General features: G+C 40.4%; 1 protein-coding gene across 10 annotated transcripts in view; it reads left to right on the top strand.

Moving 5' to 3' along the window:
• The first annotated feature begins 753 nt into the window (after window positions 1-753).
• The window catches only part of LOC125451568 (arf-GAP with SH3 domain, ANK repeat and PH domain-containing protein 1-like), a 313,433-nt gene continuing 295,195 nt past the window's right edge, over window positions 754-18,991 (top strand). Inside the window, exons 1-2 of one of the 10 annotated variants that reach the window (XM_059645972.1) lie at window positions 754-1,068; window positions 1,726-1,808. In XM_059645972.1, coding sequence (XP_059501955.1) covers window positions 1,750-1,808 — 59 coding nt within the window. In that variant the 5' untranslated portion in view covers window positions 754-1,068; window positions 1,726-1,749. Of the gene's footprint in view, window positions 1,069-1,706; window positions 1,809-18,991 lie in introns of those variants that run through there. The other 9 variants (XM_059645968.1, XM_059645973.1, XM_048528800.2 and 6 more) reach the window with 9 other exon arrangements.

Below are 18,991 nucleotides of genomic sequence, written 5' to 3'. Positions count from 1 at the left end.
TTGCAATGTATTCAGGAGAACAAATGTAGTGGGCATAGAGAATATAATTCCACTTGTGATGGAGTCAAGCGCTGGGGGTACCATATATAAATTGGAACCTGTCTTTCAGGAATAATACTGAGGAATTCTTGGACACACAAGGGTGGCAGAACAATGAAACTCTCCTCTACACATGTAAAATGAAGGTAATTATTTGTTAATTCCAAATCTGGGATTGATAGTTTCCTTCAGCAAAGTTATTAAGAACTCAAAAAAAATTGCAGATTCTGAAAATTTTACAGATTTACAGAAAATGCCAGAGAAGCCAGATCTGGCAGCATTCGTGGAAAGAGAAATAGTGTCATGAAATAAGACAGGGCAAAGATTGGTAAAAGGTGTTAAGTCACAGTCTAGTCACGATCTCCAGTGACAGAATGAGCTGGAAATGTTGAAAGATTTCCTCTCTACTCCTAGCTTCCTGACATCTTCTGTTCATCTACAATCGTGATATTTGACTTCGAAATTGGACAAAATTAGCAGGGTGACATTTGTCCACCTAATGTTGAGTAAGGTTTTACACTCCTTATCATTAACAGCATATTGTTAAAAATACAACTATTGTTTACATTTACTTAACACTCATGTGTGTTTATTATAAACACAATTTCGTGCTGTTAATAGGTGTATACGATGACCACTGGCTAGATGTGAAAAATTGAAGATGTGCAGCTCCAGGGCATGTTTTTTCAGATATATCTTATTTCCGTTGGATTAGTTGGATTTCCTGGAGTTTCTGCTGTCAGCCACATTTCTCTCCATTGTATTTTATGCCGCTCACATGGTGGATTTTCCTTCCGTTTCTGATTCCCAGCTTTCCACAGAGCACAAGGAACGGATATGGACACGAATCACAGTTCTCTTCTCTCCATTGCTGGTTTCGAATCAACAAGATTTTCTTAACTGTCGATCATCACCTAAAACAAGACTGTGAAGGGGAAAGCTGCCGTATAGCCCAGGGATGAAAATGATATAATGGCAACAAACCTTACCTACAAACTTTGGTCAGGAAGAAAATCAATTCCAGTTTTGGTAAGTTACTGAACACCGCAGACGGGGTGAAAGAAACGGCAGCACTCAGCTGAGTTACTGGCGTGGCACAAAATATCCCGAATGACTTCCGCACATTATTAAGAAACATTATTAATAATGTATATTTTTTTTTAAAAGTCGCCTCAGAACATGACGCGCAATACCTTTCTCTGACCGATCTCCAGAACCTTTAGAAATTTAGAGATTGGACCCATTACATCGATAATCAACTTCTTGTACGAGAAGTATTTGAAAACTTAAAAAAAAATAACCACAATATCATTTCGGAAATCTGAAAGTTCCAACTGAAGATTAATCGGTCAACTAGGATACTGACGCATACATTTAACATTTTAGGCGCTTTAAAGAAAACTCAGCATACTCTTTGATCTTGTAAATGAGTAGATAAAATCACTTTTAGAATTCTAAAAGAGATTGATGAAAAGAGAAACCTTGTCTAGCTTTGTCCTGGGGTTATGTCATGTCTACTTTATCCCTCCCTCTACACCCCCTCCCTTTCCACATTCAAATTGGTGGTGAAGTCGTTCGTAAATCCCGTGTGAATCCAGGCTGTTACAAAAATAAACTGCGATTAAGATCTCCATTTCGATCGCCAAGGGGCCAGTCAAACTCACTGCTGCTTTCATTCATGTTAAGGTCGGATTCGGTGTGAAATAAACCATGAGGTCTTCCACCTCCAGAATATCAACCTTCTCCTCCAGGGATTCATTATGGAACCGGTAAGCTAGGGGTTAACAGCACGACGCCAGCTCTCTCTCTCTCTTACAACATGATTCCCAATACTGTCCTTTCGAGAGCGAATCTGCCGTTGTTCGGATTCTCCTGGGTCAACCATGGAGATGGGCGGGAGACAGGGAGATAGGAAGACGGGCGGAGCGGGCCAGTTGACTGAGGAAGGGTCGCGGAATGTTGGGTGAAGGTGGGAAGGACAAATGTGTGCGCCACGGGACTTCCTGGTGAGACTGAACATTGCCAGAATGGTGGCACTTGCTTCACGATCCTGAGTGTTCTTTGGTTCAAGACATATTGAGGAGGAATACGCTAACCTGAGCATTGACCAACGATGCGAAGTTTCTGGTATCACACCAATGAATACATAAACCACCCCTTCAAACTAGTTTTTGTTTCTCTCTCATGTAAGACCTCCACAGATCTGGATCTTTTGAGAGATGACAGATTACTCCCAGACCCTTTCTCAACGACTCCCACCCCCAACAGACAAAACACCCACAAACCGCAAGCACCACTTCTATTCTACAAGGAATTTGCTGGGAAATAATCAACTTTGGAAGGAAATATCAAGGGAAAACAAGACAGCAGCTCCCCCCCCCCCTTTAAATTAGCCTGGGAACATATCTGTTGAAGATGCAGAGGGAAGCCTCGGTTTTCAGGGGGATTTGAATCGTGTGTGAGCTGATGAAATGTTAAAATGTTACTCTGACTCAGCATATAGACAATTCTCAGTTCACAATTTTACTTATCTACCTAATGTTGTTTATTCTTGGGCCTAAGCCGACTGGACGCAGCAGCAAAAAAAAACACACGCTTTGTCCTAGAAATTCCTTCATTTTGCATTATTTTAAAGCAGCTTTTACTGCCTAAATTATGAAGTAAAGGAATATGCGGCTTTGGTGGGGGAACGGTTGTTTGTTTTTTTGAGTTGCAAGAGGAGACCTGCACTAAAAACGAAAAAAAATGCAGCTGTTTGGCGGAAAGCTTTTCTCTTTTGAACAAATGATGATGTGGCAGTAGAACATATACGCACCCTTGAATTGCGTAGAACATCTTTAAGATTTATTGCTATTGTCCCTTGTTTAAAACCTGAAGGTGGCGCAATAGGCTCCATGTGATGGAATAAGAATAAGGGCTACAAACGACTGAAAGAATGTGCAGGGCCGTATTTTATGGTCAGCGGCGAATGCAGATTGATGCCGGCACTTACCTTTCTGTGAACTGCAAGTTCCTCTGATCTAACCATTTGAAAACCTGACGGGTCTCTTCAGGGGATATGGGTTCTTTGATTAAGGAGATAAGGTTCCTTGCATTGTTTGCAATCAAGTTGAAGAATTATTAATAAGTAGCACAGAGGAAGAATTAAGTGTCAGTTATATTTCAAAGAGAAAAATAATATTCGCAGAGATGTTGGCAATGAAGCAACGGCGCTCACCTCAGAGTACTCAAATAGTCGAAGGTAGCGATCTTGTATTTGGCAGATTTCCGATTCTTTGTGGCTGCTTAAATCTAGCATTAAGTCGACGGAATGATATTCAGTAACGGTGATGTGGACAAGCAGGGTAAATAGCCAATCATACTGCGGTATTCTCACAGATGGCAAAGTAGGAAGTTAGAGGCACTGATCGCCTTTTATTCTTAATTTGGATTTTCAGATGGAAAAATAAATGGCTGCGATTAGACCAGGCATGGCCCTAAAAGATCGTTGTTTTATTTAGAGGGTAGGGTTACATTAAAAGAAGTGGCGTTCTTTTCTACAATGGAGGAATGTAATCCTTTACCAAATTAAAATGAGCTTATAAGGGCCAGTAAGTATCAATGATTATGAAGTGTGTTTACCATTAGAGTTCCACTTACACATCAATCAATATGATTTTTGGCCAATAATTTTTACAGTTCAGGGGAAATCAACATTGTGGAATTTCTCATTAAGTCATTGATAGCTTAGGGATTGCTGACAGTTTCACCAACATTACTACTTCAAAATCTGGACCATATGTGTAATGTGAAAATGAGAATCATATTTTTAAGGGTAATCTGTGAAAATTTATGTGAAATATTTCAAATTTTCTGGATAATACCAATCAGAATTAGCAATCAAAATAACAAGAAACTGGGTGGTACTCCTCATTATGAATGCTCAAATTCAACAGCAATTTCAGGCAAGGCCAGGTGCATGGTTAGATGCAGATATTCAGATTTTGCAGTTTGCATCAACTTTGGAAGTAATGCCTTGCTGTCTGTGTCACCATTGAAATACCATTGAATAACTTGAAGCTGTTCTATTTGAGTTGTAAAAATAAACTAAACTCACCACAAAAAGTTCAGTCGTGCAACTTCTTGTCTGAGAACTCTTTTAATGACATGATAAATGTTAATTACAGCAAAAGAATCTTTTTTTGGCATGGAAAGTTAATGATTGGGCATGAATTTGTGGTGAGAAATAGAGGAAGTTTTTGGGCTATTTTCACTGTTGTGCTGTTTGTTTGTGAAAATAGTATGTTGCACTTAATCTTCCTATGAGTTTCGTGGAGCTTCTGCATTTGTGCATTAAAAGTGCGCTAAGGCCACCCTAGAAGGTTAAGTCTCGTAATCATCTGCTAAATACTCTTTAATGAGTAATGACTTCTAATCGAGCTAGTAAGAACTGTTGATGCTCAAGTTTGAGATAACACACTGAGGAGCTGGAAGAACACAGCAGGCCAGGGAGCATCAGAAGAGTACGAAGGTTGACATTTCAGATTAGAACCCTTCTTCAGAAATGAACGATCCTGACCCAAAATTACTTCTAATAAATCTCTATGGTCCAGAAAGTGAACAATTATGAGTGGTGTCTCAATCTTTCACATTTTAATTCAAATTTTAATTCACATTAAAATATTAGACATTCAAAAATTCAATATTAGAAATGATTGAGAAAATATTTTCCTTGCTGTCTCTTTTATTTCCCCTTAATTTTCTCTCATTATTTTGTCTTTTGCATTCCATTTGATACTGAATTGACTCATTTATAGCCCTTTCTTTGTTAATTTCACAATCCATCAAATTGATTGCTTAAGGAGATACATGGTTAGTTATCTTGCTCTCTTGGTTCCCAGTTGTCCCATTTCGCTTGCAATGGCATTGTCAGTTCACATTTTGGGCAACCTGACACAACAATATAAAAACCTAAATGTTCAAGGGCAGTCAAACAAACAGTAACCAAAAATGTTGCACCAAAACTTTTTGTACTCTGTCCAAAGCCTTTGCATCCTTCCTGTAATGTGGCAACCAGAATGGAATGCAATAAATGTGACCTCACCAAAATCTTATAAAGCTACAAAGTGACATCCTGACTCTTGTACTCAATTTCCTGACTAATAAAGGCAGAAATGCCATATACTTTCTTTACCCCCTAACTATTTCAGTGGACAGTTTCAGAGAGCTGTGGACTTTAACTCCAAAATTCCTCTATACACCAATGCTATTCAGGGTCCTGTCATTAAATGTATACTTTTCCTTAATATTTGATCTCCCAAAGTGCAAAACCTCACACTTTACCTGGATTAAACTCCATCTGCCATTTCTCCGCCCACATCTGCAACTATAGTAGAGGTCCGTATCCCACTGTATCCTTCTACACTATCCACAATTCCAGCAATCTTTGTATTGTCTGCAAACTTACTAACCCATCTATCTACAATTTCATCCAAGTCATTTATATATATCACAAACAGCAGAGGCCCCAGTACGGATCCTTGCAGAACACCACTAGTCAAGGACTTCCAGCCTGAAAAACACTCTTCCACCGCTATCCTCTGGCTTCTATGGGCAAGCTAATTCTGAATCCAAGTGGCCAAGCCACCATGGATCCCATGCATCTTAATGTTCTGGACAAGTCTACCATGATGGATTTTGCCGAAGGCTTTACTAAAATCCATGTAGATAACTTACACTGTTCTAGCCTCATCAACCACCTTAGTTACCTCCTTGAAAATTCAATCATGTTAATAAGACATGACTTGCCGCACACAAAGCCATGCTCACTGTCCCTAGTTCAGCCATGCTTTTCCAAATGCAAGTAAATCCTATCCCTAAGAATTCTCTTCACTAGCTTCCCTACCACTGATGTGAGGCTCACGTTCTATAGTTTCTTGAATTATCCCTATTTCCCTTCTTGAACATAGGAACAATATTAGTCAATTGCAAGTCCTCTGGGACTTCTCCAGTGGCTAATGAGGATGCAGAGATCTTTGTCAGGGCCCCCAGCAATCTCCTCTCTTGCCTGTCTCACTAACCTTGGGTAGATACCATTGGGCCCTGGGGACTCATCCATCTTAAATGCTCTTCAGGAGACCCAGAACTACTTCTTTCTTGACCTTAAGTGCCCTAGCATGTTAGATTGCTCAACACAAACCTCACTATTCTCCAAATCCTTTTCTTAGGTGAATCCGATGATGTGGAAATGCCAGTATTGGATACAAAGTACTCATTCAGGATTTCACCCACATTCTCTGCATCCAAACACAAGTTCCCTCCTTTATTCTTGAGTGGTCCTACCTTCTCCCTGGTTATCCTCTTATTTTTAATGTATGTATAGAATGCTCCTGCCCTTTTGAATCCTACTTGCCGAGGTCATTTCAAAGCCCCTTCTTGCTCTCCTAATTCCGTGCTTGTGTTCTTTCCTGCTTTCTTTATTTTCCTCATGGGCCTTGTCCGAATTTAGGTTCCTAAACCTTACATATGCTTCTTTTTCCCTTTTGACTAAATTCTCATTCTCCCTACTTATCCAAGGCCTCTTACCTTGCCATCTTTGTCCTTCCTCCTTACTGGAATATACCGGTCCTGAATTCTGATCAACAGGTCTTCAAACAACTCCCACATGTCAAATATGGACTTGCCCGATAACAGTTCCTCCCGACTGACACTCCCTAGCTCCTGCCTAATATTGATATAATTTGCCATCACCAAATTTAGTATTTTCCTGCAAGGTCCTGACATTCTTATTCATAGCTATGTTAAAATTTAAGGAGTTGTGATCACTGTTTCCAAACTGCTGTCCCACTGAGAGGTCAGTCACTGGCTAGGCTCATTAGCTAATACAAGGTCCAATATGGCCCTTCCTCTAGTCGGACTATCCACATACTGTTTCAGGAAACCCTTTTGAATGCACTTAACAAATTCTACCCCATTCAAGCCTCTTGCTGCAAGTAAGTCCCAGTCTACACTGGGAAAGTTAAAGTCAATCACAATGACAACCGTGTTGCGATTGCATCTCCCCTTAACCTTCCTGCATATTTTTTCCTCAATGTTTTGGTGGCTGATGGGGGCCTATAGTATATTCCTATCAGAATGAGTGCACCCATCTTACTTTTGAGCTCTCAGGACCTGGGTTCAATTCCACCCTCAGGCGACCGTCTGTGTGGAGTTTGCACTTTCAACTCTTGTCTGCATGAGTTTCTTCCCACAGTTCAACTATGTGCAGGTTAGGTGGATTGGCTGTGCTAAATTGCTCATAGTGTTCAGGGATGTGTAGCTTAGGTGGGTTATGGGGGGATGGGTCTGCGTGGGATGCTCCAGGAGTCGCTGTGAACTCGTTGAGCCGAAGGGTTCCCACGCTGTAGGGATGCTATGATCCTATGATTCTATACCCATATGGCCTAAGTGGATGAGTCCTCCAATATATCCTGTCTAAGTGCAGATGTCACATCCTCCCTGACTAGTAATGCAATTCCTCCACCTCTTTTATCTTCCTCACTATCTTATTTAAAACAACAAAACAGTGGAATGTTGAGCAGCCAGTCCTGTCCCTCTCTCGTGAGACTGTGTAATGGCCACAACATCATTGTCCCATGTACTGATCCAGGCTCTAAGCTCACCTACCTCACCTATGACCTGGGATGTCATATACCGAGGGAACTGATAAAACCCTTCCCTGTCTTGGGGCAGTGACTTGAAAGAAATTCTGGAATTTGCTTATTAACCCTTTCTAACTGATTAACGATTTAACAGCCATCTTAGGCTTGTTGAACACCTGATGATCTTTTGATCTTTTGTTTATAAATTCTGTGTCTGATGCCTACCTCTCTCACTGATGCCTGAAGGAGGAGTGAGACTCCGAAAGCTTGTGTCTTCAAATAAACCTGGAATAGAATAGAATCCCCACACTGTGGAAACAGGTCCTTCAGCCCAACAAGTCCACATCGACCCTTGGACCATCCTACCCAGACCTGTCCCCCTATAACTCACACAACCCTGAACACTATGGGCAATTTGGCATGGCCAATCCACCTAGCCTGCAGATCGTTGGACTGTGGGAGGAAACCGGAGCACCTGGAGGAAATCCTTGCAGGCACAGGGAGAATGTGCAAACTCCACACAGACAGTCACCTGAGGCTGGAATTGAACTTGGGTCCCTGGTGCTGTGAGGCTGCAGTGTTAACCACTGAGCCACCATGCCACCCCAAACTTGTTGGACTATAATCTGGTGTCGTGTAATTTTTGACCTTGTCCACCCCAGTCCAACATTGGTACTTCAATATCATTTTACCTAAAATATTCCTTGCATTGAAATAAACACACTTCGGCCCATTAGTACCATCATGTCCATTTATGTCTCTCTGCCTGTCCTTTCTTTCTGATTTATTGGTCCTAATATCTACCTTCCCCTCAATTCCTCCACTTGATGACCTGCTGTTCTAGTTCCCAGTCCCCTGGCACTGTAGTTTAAATCCTCCCAAGTAGCACTAGCTAACCTCCCTGCGAGGATATTGGTTCCCCCCCAGCTTAGGTGTAACCCATCCCTCCTGCCCCAGAAGAGATCGCAATGATCCAAGAACCTGAAACTCTGCCCCTGCACCAGCTCCTAAGCCATGCATTCATCTGTCCTATCTTTCTATTGCTTGCCTCACTGGCACATGGCAATGATAGGAACCCAAAGGTTACTACCCTTGAGGTACTGCTTTTCAACTTCTTTCCTAACTCCCTGTACTCACTCTGCAGGACCTCATCCCTTTATCTACCTACGTCGTTGGTACCAGTTGGCACAATGATATCTGGCTGCTCACCATCCCCCTTAAGAATTTCATGCAACTGCTCAGATACATCCTTGTCCCTGGCACCAGAGAGGCAACACAGCATCCCAGAGTTTCAAAATACGGCTACAGAATCATCTGTCTTTGTCCTTAACTAGAAAATCTTCGACCACTATGGCTCACTTGGACTTGGAGAGGGTGCAGAAGAGGTTTACCAGGATACCACCTGCATTAGAAGATATGAGCTATAAGGAGAAGCTAAGAAAACTTGAGTTGTTTTCTCTGGAGTGGCAGAGGGCGAGGGGAGATTTGATACAAGCTTATAAAAGTATAGATAGGGTTGACGGTCAGAATCTTTTTCCAAGAGTTGAAATCTCTAATACTGGGGCCACGCATTGAAGGTGAGTGGGGAAAAATTCAAAGGAGCAAATCTTTTGCACAGAGGGTTGTAGGAGCTTGGAACTCACTGTTGGGGTGGTGGTGAATGCAGATACATTAGGACTGTTTATGAGATTTTTAGATAAGAATATGAATATGCAAGGAATGGAGGGATATGGACCAAGGGCAGACAGAAGAGATAGGTTTAATTTGGCATCATGTTCGGCACAACATTGTGGGCTGAAAGGCCCGTTCCTATGCTGGACAGTTCTATGTTCTGAAACATTTTTGCAAAATACATAGGTTGTGCAATTGAAAGTGCTTGCAAGTACTTTACAACGGTTTGCTTACATGAAAACTGGTGTTCGTGCGACCTAATGTTTTCTACAAAATGTAATTTCAACTTCTAAATCCCAGAGTATTTGTCAGTTTCAATGCAGAAAATACAGTGATTCTAAGATATGAAGAGCATTGGGACTTCATTGTTTCAAAATTCATTTGTGGGATGGGCATCACTGGCTGGGCAGCATTTATTGCCTATTCGTAGTTGCCCTTGAGAAGCTGGTGGTGAGCTGTCCATGTCCTTCTAGATGGAAGTGGTTGTGGGTTTGGAAGGCGCTGTCTAAAGACCTTTGGTGAATTTCTGCAGTGCATCTTGTAAATAGTATATACTGCTGCTACTGAGCATCGACTGTGGAGGGAATGGATACTTGCGGATGTAGTGCCAGTCAAGTGGGCTTCTTTGTTCTGGATGGTGTCAAGTTTCTTGAGTGTTGTTGGAGCTGCACTCATCCAGACAAATTGGTAGTATTCTATCACATTCCTGATTTGTGCCTTGTAGGTGGTGACAGACTTTGGGGAGTCAGGAGGTGAGTTACTTGCCACAGTATTCCTAGTTTCTGACCTGCTGTTGTAGCCACCATATTTATATGGTGAATCCAGATGAATTTCTAGTCAATGATAAAATCCAGGATGTTGATAATGGGGCATCCACTGATGGTAACACCATTGAATGTCAAGGGGCTGTGTTTAGATTGTGTTACTTGCCACTTGTCAGCCCAAGCCTGGATATTGTCCAGATCTTGTTGCATTTGAATAAGGACTGCTTCAGTATCTGAGGAGTAGTGGAATGGTGCTGAGCATTGTGCAGTCATCACTGAACATCCCTACTTCTGACCTTATGGTGGCGGAAAGCTCATTTGTGAAGCGGTTAGAACTCCTGCAGAGATGTCCAGGAACTGAAATCACTGACCCCCAACAACCCAACAACAACATTTTCAGTCCAATGAGAATCAAGTGTACACTCAAGATCAATATTATTCCTTTCATGATGTTTCTTTACATCCTTCTTGTCTGTATTTGAGTTGCGTTGATTGGAATTTAACTGCTGCCTCTACCCTTCCTTTGCTCTTTTGTTGCTTTAAACTCTTTGTCCTTTAGATTTAACTGTTCTAATGCACTCTTGGTCAGCCTCTCACCATCTCTCTTTCATAAACATGAAGTCATCCAAAACGCTGCTTCCCCTATCTTTATTCACACCAGGTCCCATTCACTAATCAGAGATAATGGGAAGTGCAGATGCTGGAGAATCCGAGATAACAAAGTGTGGAGCTGGATGAACACAGCAGGCCAAGCAGCATCTTAGAAGCACAAAAGCTGATGTTTCAGGCCTAGACCCTTCATCTGAAAAGGGGGAGAGGGTTCTGAAATAAATAGGGAGAGAGGGAGAGGCAGATCGAATCTTCTCCTGTATCCATCTTCTATCTGCCTCCCCCTCTCCCTATTTATTTCAGAACCCTCTCCCCATCCCCCTTTTCACATGAAGGTTCCAGGCCCGTAACGTCAGCTTTTGTGCTCCTCAGATGCTGCTTGGCCTGCTGTGTTCATCCACTTCCACACTTTGTTATCCCCCATTCACTAATTACCCATTTTTGCTAAACTACTTTGGTTTCTTGTTAAGCAATGCTTTGAATTTAAAATTTTGTCCCTGTTTTCAATCCCTCTGTGCATCACCCTCCTAATCTCTATCATCTCCTTGCAACTGTAGAACAGTCAACACTGGATTCTGGATACTTGGGTGTCTTTGATTTTCATTACTCCTTTTATAATAATTATATTAATAATAATTATTGAGTAGCTGGCAAGACCTGAAGTGATAAAATATATTCCGAGACCTCTCTACCACTCTATCCCTTTTTTGCCTTCTGAAGCATGCCTGAAAATCTATCTCATTTACCTTTCAGACATCTCCTATGTGGCTTGACACCAAATTTTGATTTTGATTTGTTCCTATGAAATAGCTTGAAAAGTTTATTGTGTTAAAGATCCTGTTGCCTGTAAAAAGGACAAGGAGATTAGTTAGATGAACAGCAAAAAAAAAATGAATGTGTGGGAGAGAAGGATGTAGGATGAACGTGAAGGAGGAGACAACTGTAAAACAATGTGTTAAATTGAGATCTGGAGAGAAAACATGCAGCCCAAACTTAATATTATTATTTTTATGATTTGACCACCAGAATATGTGATCAATTTTTAATGATAGTCATATGACTCAGACAATTTTTAAAATCTTTCACATATGTTCTGAAATTTTGACCAGAAAGTATACAGTGTTAATACATTTAAAATGTTACAAAGATGAGAAATTTGGAACTGCACCTAATAAACAATTTCTTGGCTTATCTGTTCAATAAAAAAATCTGTTTGATGAAAGAGTGACAGCTGTCTCCTCAGGTTAGTATTATAAGGCCTTCACCTGGAGGCTGTGAATGACTCCCTGGTGGTTGTTGGTACTGCATCATTATTGGCTGAGACGATGTATACTTGTGACAGCAGAAATGATCAAATCTAAGAAATAGTGCTAACCACAGTGAAATTGATGCATTGTTGGGTGCGCACGTCTGTGACAGAAGCACTGTTGACTATATACCCTAAAAACCATAGTAACATTTTGTTGTTTCCTTTGCTGTGACACATCTTAAGGGGGATGAAAAAGATTTAATATACTGAATCAGCTGCACGCATTGCTGTTACATTTTAGGTTATAAGCTACCTACCCCTTGGGAAATACTTGGTAGTCCATAAAATGAGTGTACTATATATTCTTCATCCTACAGCCACAGAGAAAAAGATAGTCTACTTATTTCTTTTTTTTATCTATTAAGAGTTTTCCAATGGAAACAACTCCGTTGCTGACACTACTGAAAAGCTGCTTCAGCTTTGTTGTAAGTATTTGGTACTAAATAAAACCTGCACCCATCTTATCTTCATAAAAAAGTATGCTTGTGTTGCTTCAGTTTTATCCATTAACTCATCTCTTGTACCCTTTCTTCATGGGTAAATTTGTGGAAAGCACTGTTAGTTAAAATACTTAATTATTAACTTTTCATTTTTTATGATTTTTCATCTTTTGTTTTATTCCTTCATTAGATATGAGCAATGCTGCAAAGTCAGCATTTATTGCCCATCCCGAACTGCCATTGAGCAGTTGGGATGAGCCATCTTTTTAAGTTGATGTAGTTCATATGGTGTATCTTGACACTAAATTAAATCTTGCTGAGAATTATTGATGAAAAATTCAATTTCATGTTTTGGAGGGAAAATCTAAAGGGAGAGGGTAACACCCACACTGAGTAACACATAATTGAAGATGTTGAGCACTTGCATATGGAAATCACTTCAAATAAAGACAGACCTGGAGTTGTTGGTTGGTTTGCCCGGCTGACTGGTTTTTGCGAAAACATTTCATCTCTCTTCTAGGTGACATTGTCAGTGCTGTGCAGCCTCTGATGAAGCGCTGTTGTGTTTTCCACCTGGTATTTAAACTCTGGGGTCTGTTGGATGTGATTACCTCATTTCCAGTTTCCTTCACAGTGGTGTATATATAGGGTCTAGCTCTATGTGTTTGTTGATGGCCTTCTTGGTGGAGAACCAAGGCTCTAGGAATTTCCGTGCTTGTGCTGATGTGACCTGTACTAGGATCCTGGTGTCATCCCAATCGAACTGGTGCTTCTCCTTATCTGTGTGAATGGAGATGAGTAAGTATTAGTCGTGGTTTTTTGTTGCTAGTCGGTGTTCATTAACTTTGCGGTCAATTTTCTTCTTGTCTGTCCAATGTAAGGTTTGTTGCAGTCCTTGCAGGGGATTTTGTATATTACATTGGTTCTGTCCGTAGTGGGTAGGGGTATTTGGTTCAAGTTAGCAGTTGGCGTAGGGTTGACGTGAGTTTGTGTGCTGCTCTGATGCCCAATAGTTGTAGAAGTCTTGTGGCCAGTTCAGATATGATCTTGATGTATGGTAGTGCGATGAATGTGTTAGGGCGTACAGCATCTTCCTGTTGTTGTTCATGTGATAGGCATCGTCAGATCCAGTTGTTCAGGTATCCGTTGTCCTTAAATACTTGGTGGAGGTACTCTTCTTCTTTTTGTCCCAGTCAAAATGATGTGCTCCTATGTCAGAGTGGCATTGAAACGAGGCAGAATTGTTTGGACCATTTTGCTGCGAGTTGATGTTCATGTATCCTGGTAGCAGGTTTACTGCCCATCTGTCCTATGTAGTTTTTATTGCAGTTGCTGCATGGCATTTTGTGTATCACATATGCCCTGCTGATTGTGGGAATGGGGTCCTTCATCTTTGAGAGTAAGTGAAGTGTGGCTGTTGGTTTGAATGTTATCCTTATTTAAAGAGGTCGTAGGAGTCGTGTAGTCAGTTCTGATGTGTTTCTAATGTAGAGCAGGGTGGCCAGCGCGTTGGGTCATACGGTGTCTTCTTGGTGTTATTTCCTTGCCAGGTGTTGGCAGACGAAGCTGTTAGGATAACCATTGATTGCAAAGACTCTGTATAGGTGTTCTTCTTCATTTTTACGCAGCTCAGGGATGTTGCAGTGAGTTACTGCTCATTTAAACAGAGCCTGAACACGACACTGTTTATGGGCTGTGGGGTGGTTACCATTGTAATTCAGGATTTGGTCTGTGTAGGTAGTCTTGCTGTATACGCTGGTAAAGTTTGGTAAGAGCTTGACTGGGACAAAGTTACAGTACTAGGACAAACGAGACAAAGACAAGCATGAGAATTCCTGGAGGCCTGGTTTTCAACCACCGATGCAATTAACAAACATATTGAAATAGACACCATCTACATTCCTCTACAGTACAAAACTGGGAACAAGACTGCCAACAAGACTGTCTGGTCTATGACAGACCGAACCATATAAATTCAGAACGGGACAGGACAACAACGTTTCAATGGAGACTACACAGCACTGACGATGTCACCAAAAAGGGAGATGAAACATTTGCATGAAAACCAGTCAGCTCAGCGAACCAACCAACAATTCCAACAAAACCCAAGCTACATATCTTCATTAAAACATCAAAAGTCAGCTCGTTTAACACAAACACTTGCTAGGTAAAGTTTTCAGCCCAATGGGATGGTGAAATCACCGAGTAGAGAAAGAAAGGTTAAACAATTCAGAAAAGCAGGCAGCAGCAATGCTTTCATTTGGTTGTTTTTGTTTACGGTTTAAGTTATTTACCTGATTATAGCAGGCTGAAAAGGAAACCAAGATTGCAGCTTCATTTCCTGGATTGGTAATAAAATAAAGGCAATGAAATTTCTGTATTTATCATAACAGATAGAAGGTAAATTAATGGTGTAATTTGATTTCCAAATGCCATTGTAATTAGTCACTCCCATACGTTTTTTTTCCAAAGGACTTGCCATTTTTTTAATTTCAATTATGCAAATATTTTCATAGTATCATTGTTATTTAATATTGTTCTTAAGAAGGATAACTTGGCATTGGAGGCAGTTTAAAAAGATTCACTAGGCTTGATTCCTGGGATGACGAGGTTGATTTATCAAGAATAGTGAAACAGGTTAGGCCATTTTTCATTAGAGTTTATGAGATTAAGGGCTAATCTTATTGAAACATACGAGGTTCTGAGGTGGTGAGTGTTGAGAAGATGTTTCCACTCGTGGGGAATTTCAAACCAGGGTTCACAGTTACAGAATAAAGGGACACTCAATTAAAGTGAGATACAAATGAATTTCTTCTGTCAAAGGGTAGGATATATTTACAATTCTGTATCCCAGGGAATTGTGGAGGCTTGACCACTGAAAGTGTTTAAAACAAGTATAGATATATTTTTGAAGTATTGATGACCCTGATGGCTATGATGATTAGCAGGAAAGAGGAGTTGAAGCCTGGGGCAGTTTGGGACAGGTCATACATGACCTTATGAATAGTTTTCTGGAGAAAAAATATACAGAAAATAATACAGACCAGATGACACATTCTCTTCTTCCCCATTCAATAGACAGAGTGCATACAGAAAAATCTTATGACACTTCAAAAGGTGGCCAAATTTCAGGAAAAAGATGGGAATTTTAAAATTGTGAATCTTTCAGCTTAAAAGAAATTGCAGTAAGAAACAAAACTGAAAATCTTACATTGTTTAAAATACATATTGTAAGCCAAGACATATTTGTTCCATCTGTATATGTTATTACTCATAATAGGGATTGTCTGTTAGGTTAATTATTTTATCTTTATCTCTGCTCAGACATTAATTGTTTTGGGGGAAATGCATACCTTTCACTTTCCATATGAGTTTTCTGTTGATGCCACACACACCATTACATTTACCTCTTCAACAGAAGAAATAGGCCAGAAGCCCAATAAATGTTTCCATTTGATTGTGAAACACAAATGGCCTTAGATTTCCAGGAAATATACTTTAACTGTGGTGAGAAATGAAAGTATTACATAAATTGATTGAATCACTATTTTGTGGCAAACCTGAAATCTACCCTGCTATATTTACTTAATTGTACATATTTAGTATTTCCTGGGCAACAGTGACGGAAATTATACATGATATGCTTGCCTTTATTGGTCAGTGCATTGAGTATAACAGTTGGGAGGCTATTACTGGAATACTGCATGCAGTTTTGGTCTCCCTGTTTTAGGAAGGGTGTTGTGAAACTTGAAAGGGTTCCAAAAAGATTTACATGAATGTTGCCAGGATTGGAGGATTTGAGCTGTCGCGAGAGGCTGAATAGACTGGGGCCGTTTTCCCTGGAGCTTTGGAGACTGAGGTGTGACCTTATTAAAGGTTTATAAAATCATGAGGGTAAATAGACAAGGTCTTTTCCCTGGAATGCAGGATTCCAAAACGAGAGGGCATAGGTTTAAGGTGAGAGGGGAAAGATTTAAAAGGGACCTAAAGGGCAACTTTTTCACGCAGAGGGTGGTGTGTGTTTGGTATGAGCTGTCAGTGGAAGTGGTAGAGACTAGTACAATTACACCAATTAAAAGACATCTGGATGGCTATATGAATAGGAAGGGTTTAGAGGGATATAGGCCAAATGCTGGCAAATGGGACTAGATATTTAGGATATCTGGTTAGCACAAATGAGGTGGTCCAAAGGATTGTTCCCACACGGTATATCTCGATGATTCTATGACGCTATCTGTTCAGAAAGGAATTTTTTTTCAAAAATGACACCTTTGGAAATGACAATTTGATTTTGCTGCAAAATCTTTAAGAACTGATGTTTCTTTCTTAGAAGTTTCAGAAGGAGTGGATTACTTCCAACATCAAAGTATTTAGCAGACTGTGCCATATTTAGAAAAAAGAAAGTTGGTTCCATTATTACTTTAGTATCTGGCCCATTATGTCGACTAGTTGAAAACAAGTTATCCCACTTGGTCTCTCAAGAAGCCAGGGTTATGGTAGTTTCGGGAGTTTGAGAGTGTGGTACTGGGGTAGTTGCAGTTGGGTAAGTGGACTTAAAGCCACAAATAGCTACCATCTTACTGAGTGGGAAAGCATGCTTGCTAGGGCCAGGAGTAGGTCACTTGGGCCATTTACCTGCAGATCTTGATCCTTACCCTGTAGGTTAAGGTACGTCATGTCCTTATCCAGGTGCAGTATTTTTAAGATGTGATCACTGGTCCTGCTTCTAACATTGTTTAGGTTGTGAGTTCCACATCTCACCACCTTCCAGATGACAAAATATTTTTTCAAAGATCTCTATTCCTCCTGTTAAATACTTCAAAATTATGTGATCTGGTGGGGTGTCATAGAACATAGAACATTACAGCACAGTACAGGCCCTTCGGCCCTCGATGTTGTGCTGACCTGTCAAACCGATCTGAAGCCCATCTAAGCTACACTATTCCATATACGTCCATATGCTTATCCAATGACGACTTAAATGTACCTAAAGTTGGCGAATCTACTACCATTGCAGGCAAAGCGTTCCATTCCCTTACTATTCTCTGAGTAAAGAAACTACCTCTGACATCTGTCCTATATCTTTCACCCCTCAATTTAAAGCTATGCCCCCTCGTGCTCGCTGTCACCATCCTAGGAAAAAGGATCTCCCTATCCACCCTATCTAACCCTCTGATTATTTTGTATGTTTCAATTAAGTCACCTCTCAACCTTCTTCTCTCTAATGAAGACAGCCTCAAGTCCCTCAGCCTTTCCTCGTAAGACCTTCCCACCATACCAGGCAACATCCTAGTAAATCTCCTCTGCAAACTTTCCAAAGCTTCCACACCTTCCTATAATGCGGTGACCAGAACTGTACGCAATACTCCAAGTGCGGCCGCACCAGAGTTTTGTACAGCTGCTGCATAGTGTCACAGTGGCTCACAGCACCAGGGACCCCGATTCATTTCCACCCTCAGTTGACTGCATGTGTGGAGTTTACACACTCTCCCTGTGTCTGTGTATGTTTCGTTCCACAATTCAAAGATGTGTAAGTTAGGTGTTTGGCTTAGCTAAATTGCCCTGTAGTGTCCACGGATGTATAGGTTAGATGTATAAGCCATGGGAAATATAAGGTAGGGGGACTGATTCTGTGTGTGATGCTCTTTGGAGGGTTGGTGTGCACTTGTTGGGCCAAATGGCCTGTTTCCACACTGTAGGGATTCTGTTATATGAAAAGACCTTCATATTCATTCTACCTAGTCACTTGATAATTTTTTACACTTTGATTAAATCTCCCCATAACCTCCTTTGCTTCAAAGGAAATAAACCCAGCCTATTCAATTCTTCCTCAATTCAAAAATAATTCTTTGTATCACATAATTCTTGTGAATTTCCATCATACTCTCTCCAAGGCTGTCACATGGTTTGAATCTTTTTTTACAATTTAATTAAATTTAACTGAAAGGATATTAAATTTTATTTTAAAAGTCATGTATAGTAGATACCAAAATCAATATATATTGCTTTGCGTTAAAAATGGTTGATGATAGTTTTCATTTATAAAATTATCCTTGTTATTCAGATAAAATGATTATGTACACCATTTCATTTTAAATTATACTTTTTCCATCAGAAACAGTTTTGTGCATACTCTAATTATAATGATGGTAAATCGATGGAATGCAATTAAGATGGTAACTTGACAGGAATCAAATTATGCATGATTCTTCGCCAGTTAGCTTCAAATTAATTTAAAAATATGAAGAGAGATGAGAGAGCAAACTCAAATCCAGAGACAAAGCCACACAATACAGGATTGAGAAAGAAGGGGACATCAAATAAAAATGAAATAATTAATATATCATTCATAATAAAAAAGAAACAGAGTTTCGGAGCGAGATTGAGTAGCATTTGTGGTATATGTCAAAGGACATTCATTGTGCCTGAAGGGAGTTAATCATCCTGCGCAGTGTTGGTGATAAGGTTGAGAAATAGATAGACATTCAAATGTGCAAGAAACATGCACTTTGGTTTAGAAGCTTAAAAGGGAGAGAACTA

This window comes from Stegostoma tigrinum, chromosome 5, assembly GCF_030684315.1.
Source record: "Stegostoma tigrinum isolate sSteTig4 chromosome 5, sSteTig4.hap1, whole genome shotgun sequence".
In the NCBI taxonomy this organism is placed as follows: Eukaryota; Metazoa; Chordata; class Chondrichthyes; order Orectolobiformes; family Stegostomatidae; genus Stegostoma; species Stegostoma tigrinum.
Note: the sequence above shows the minus strand (reverse complement) of the source record. Positions and strands in the feature narration are given on the sequence as shown.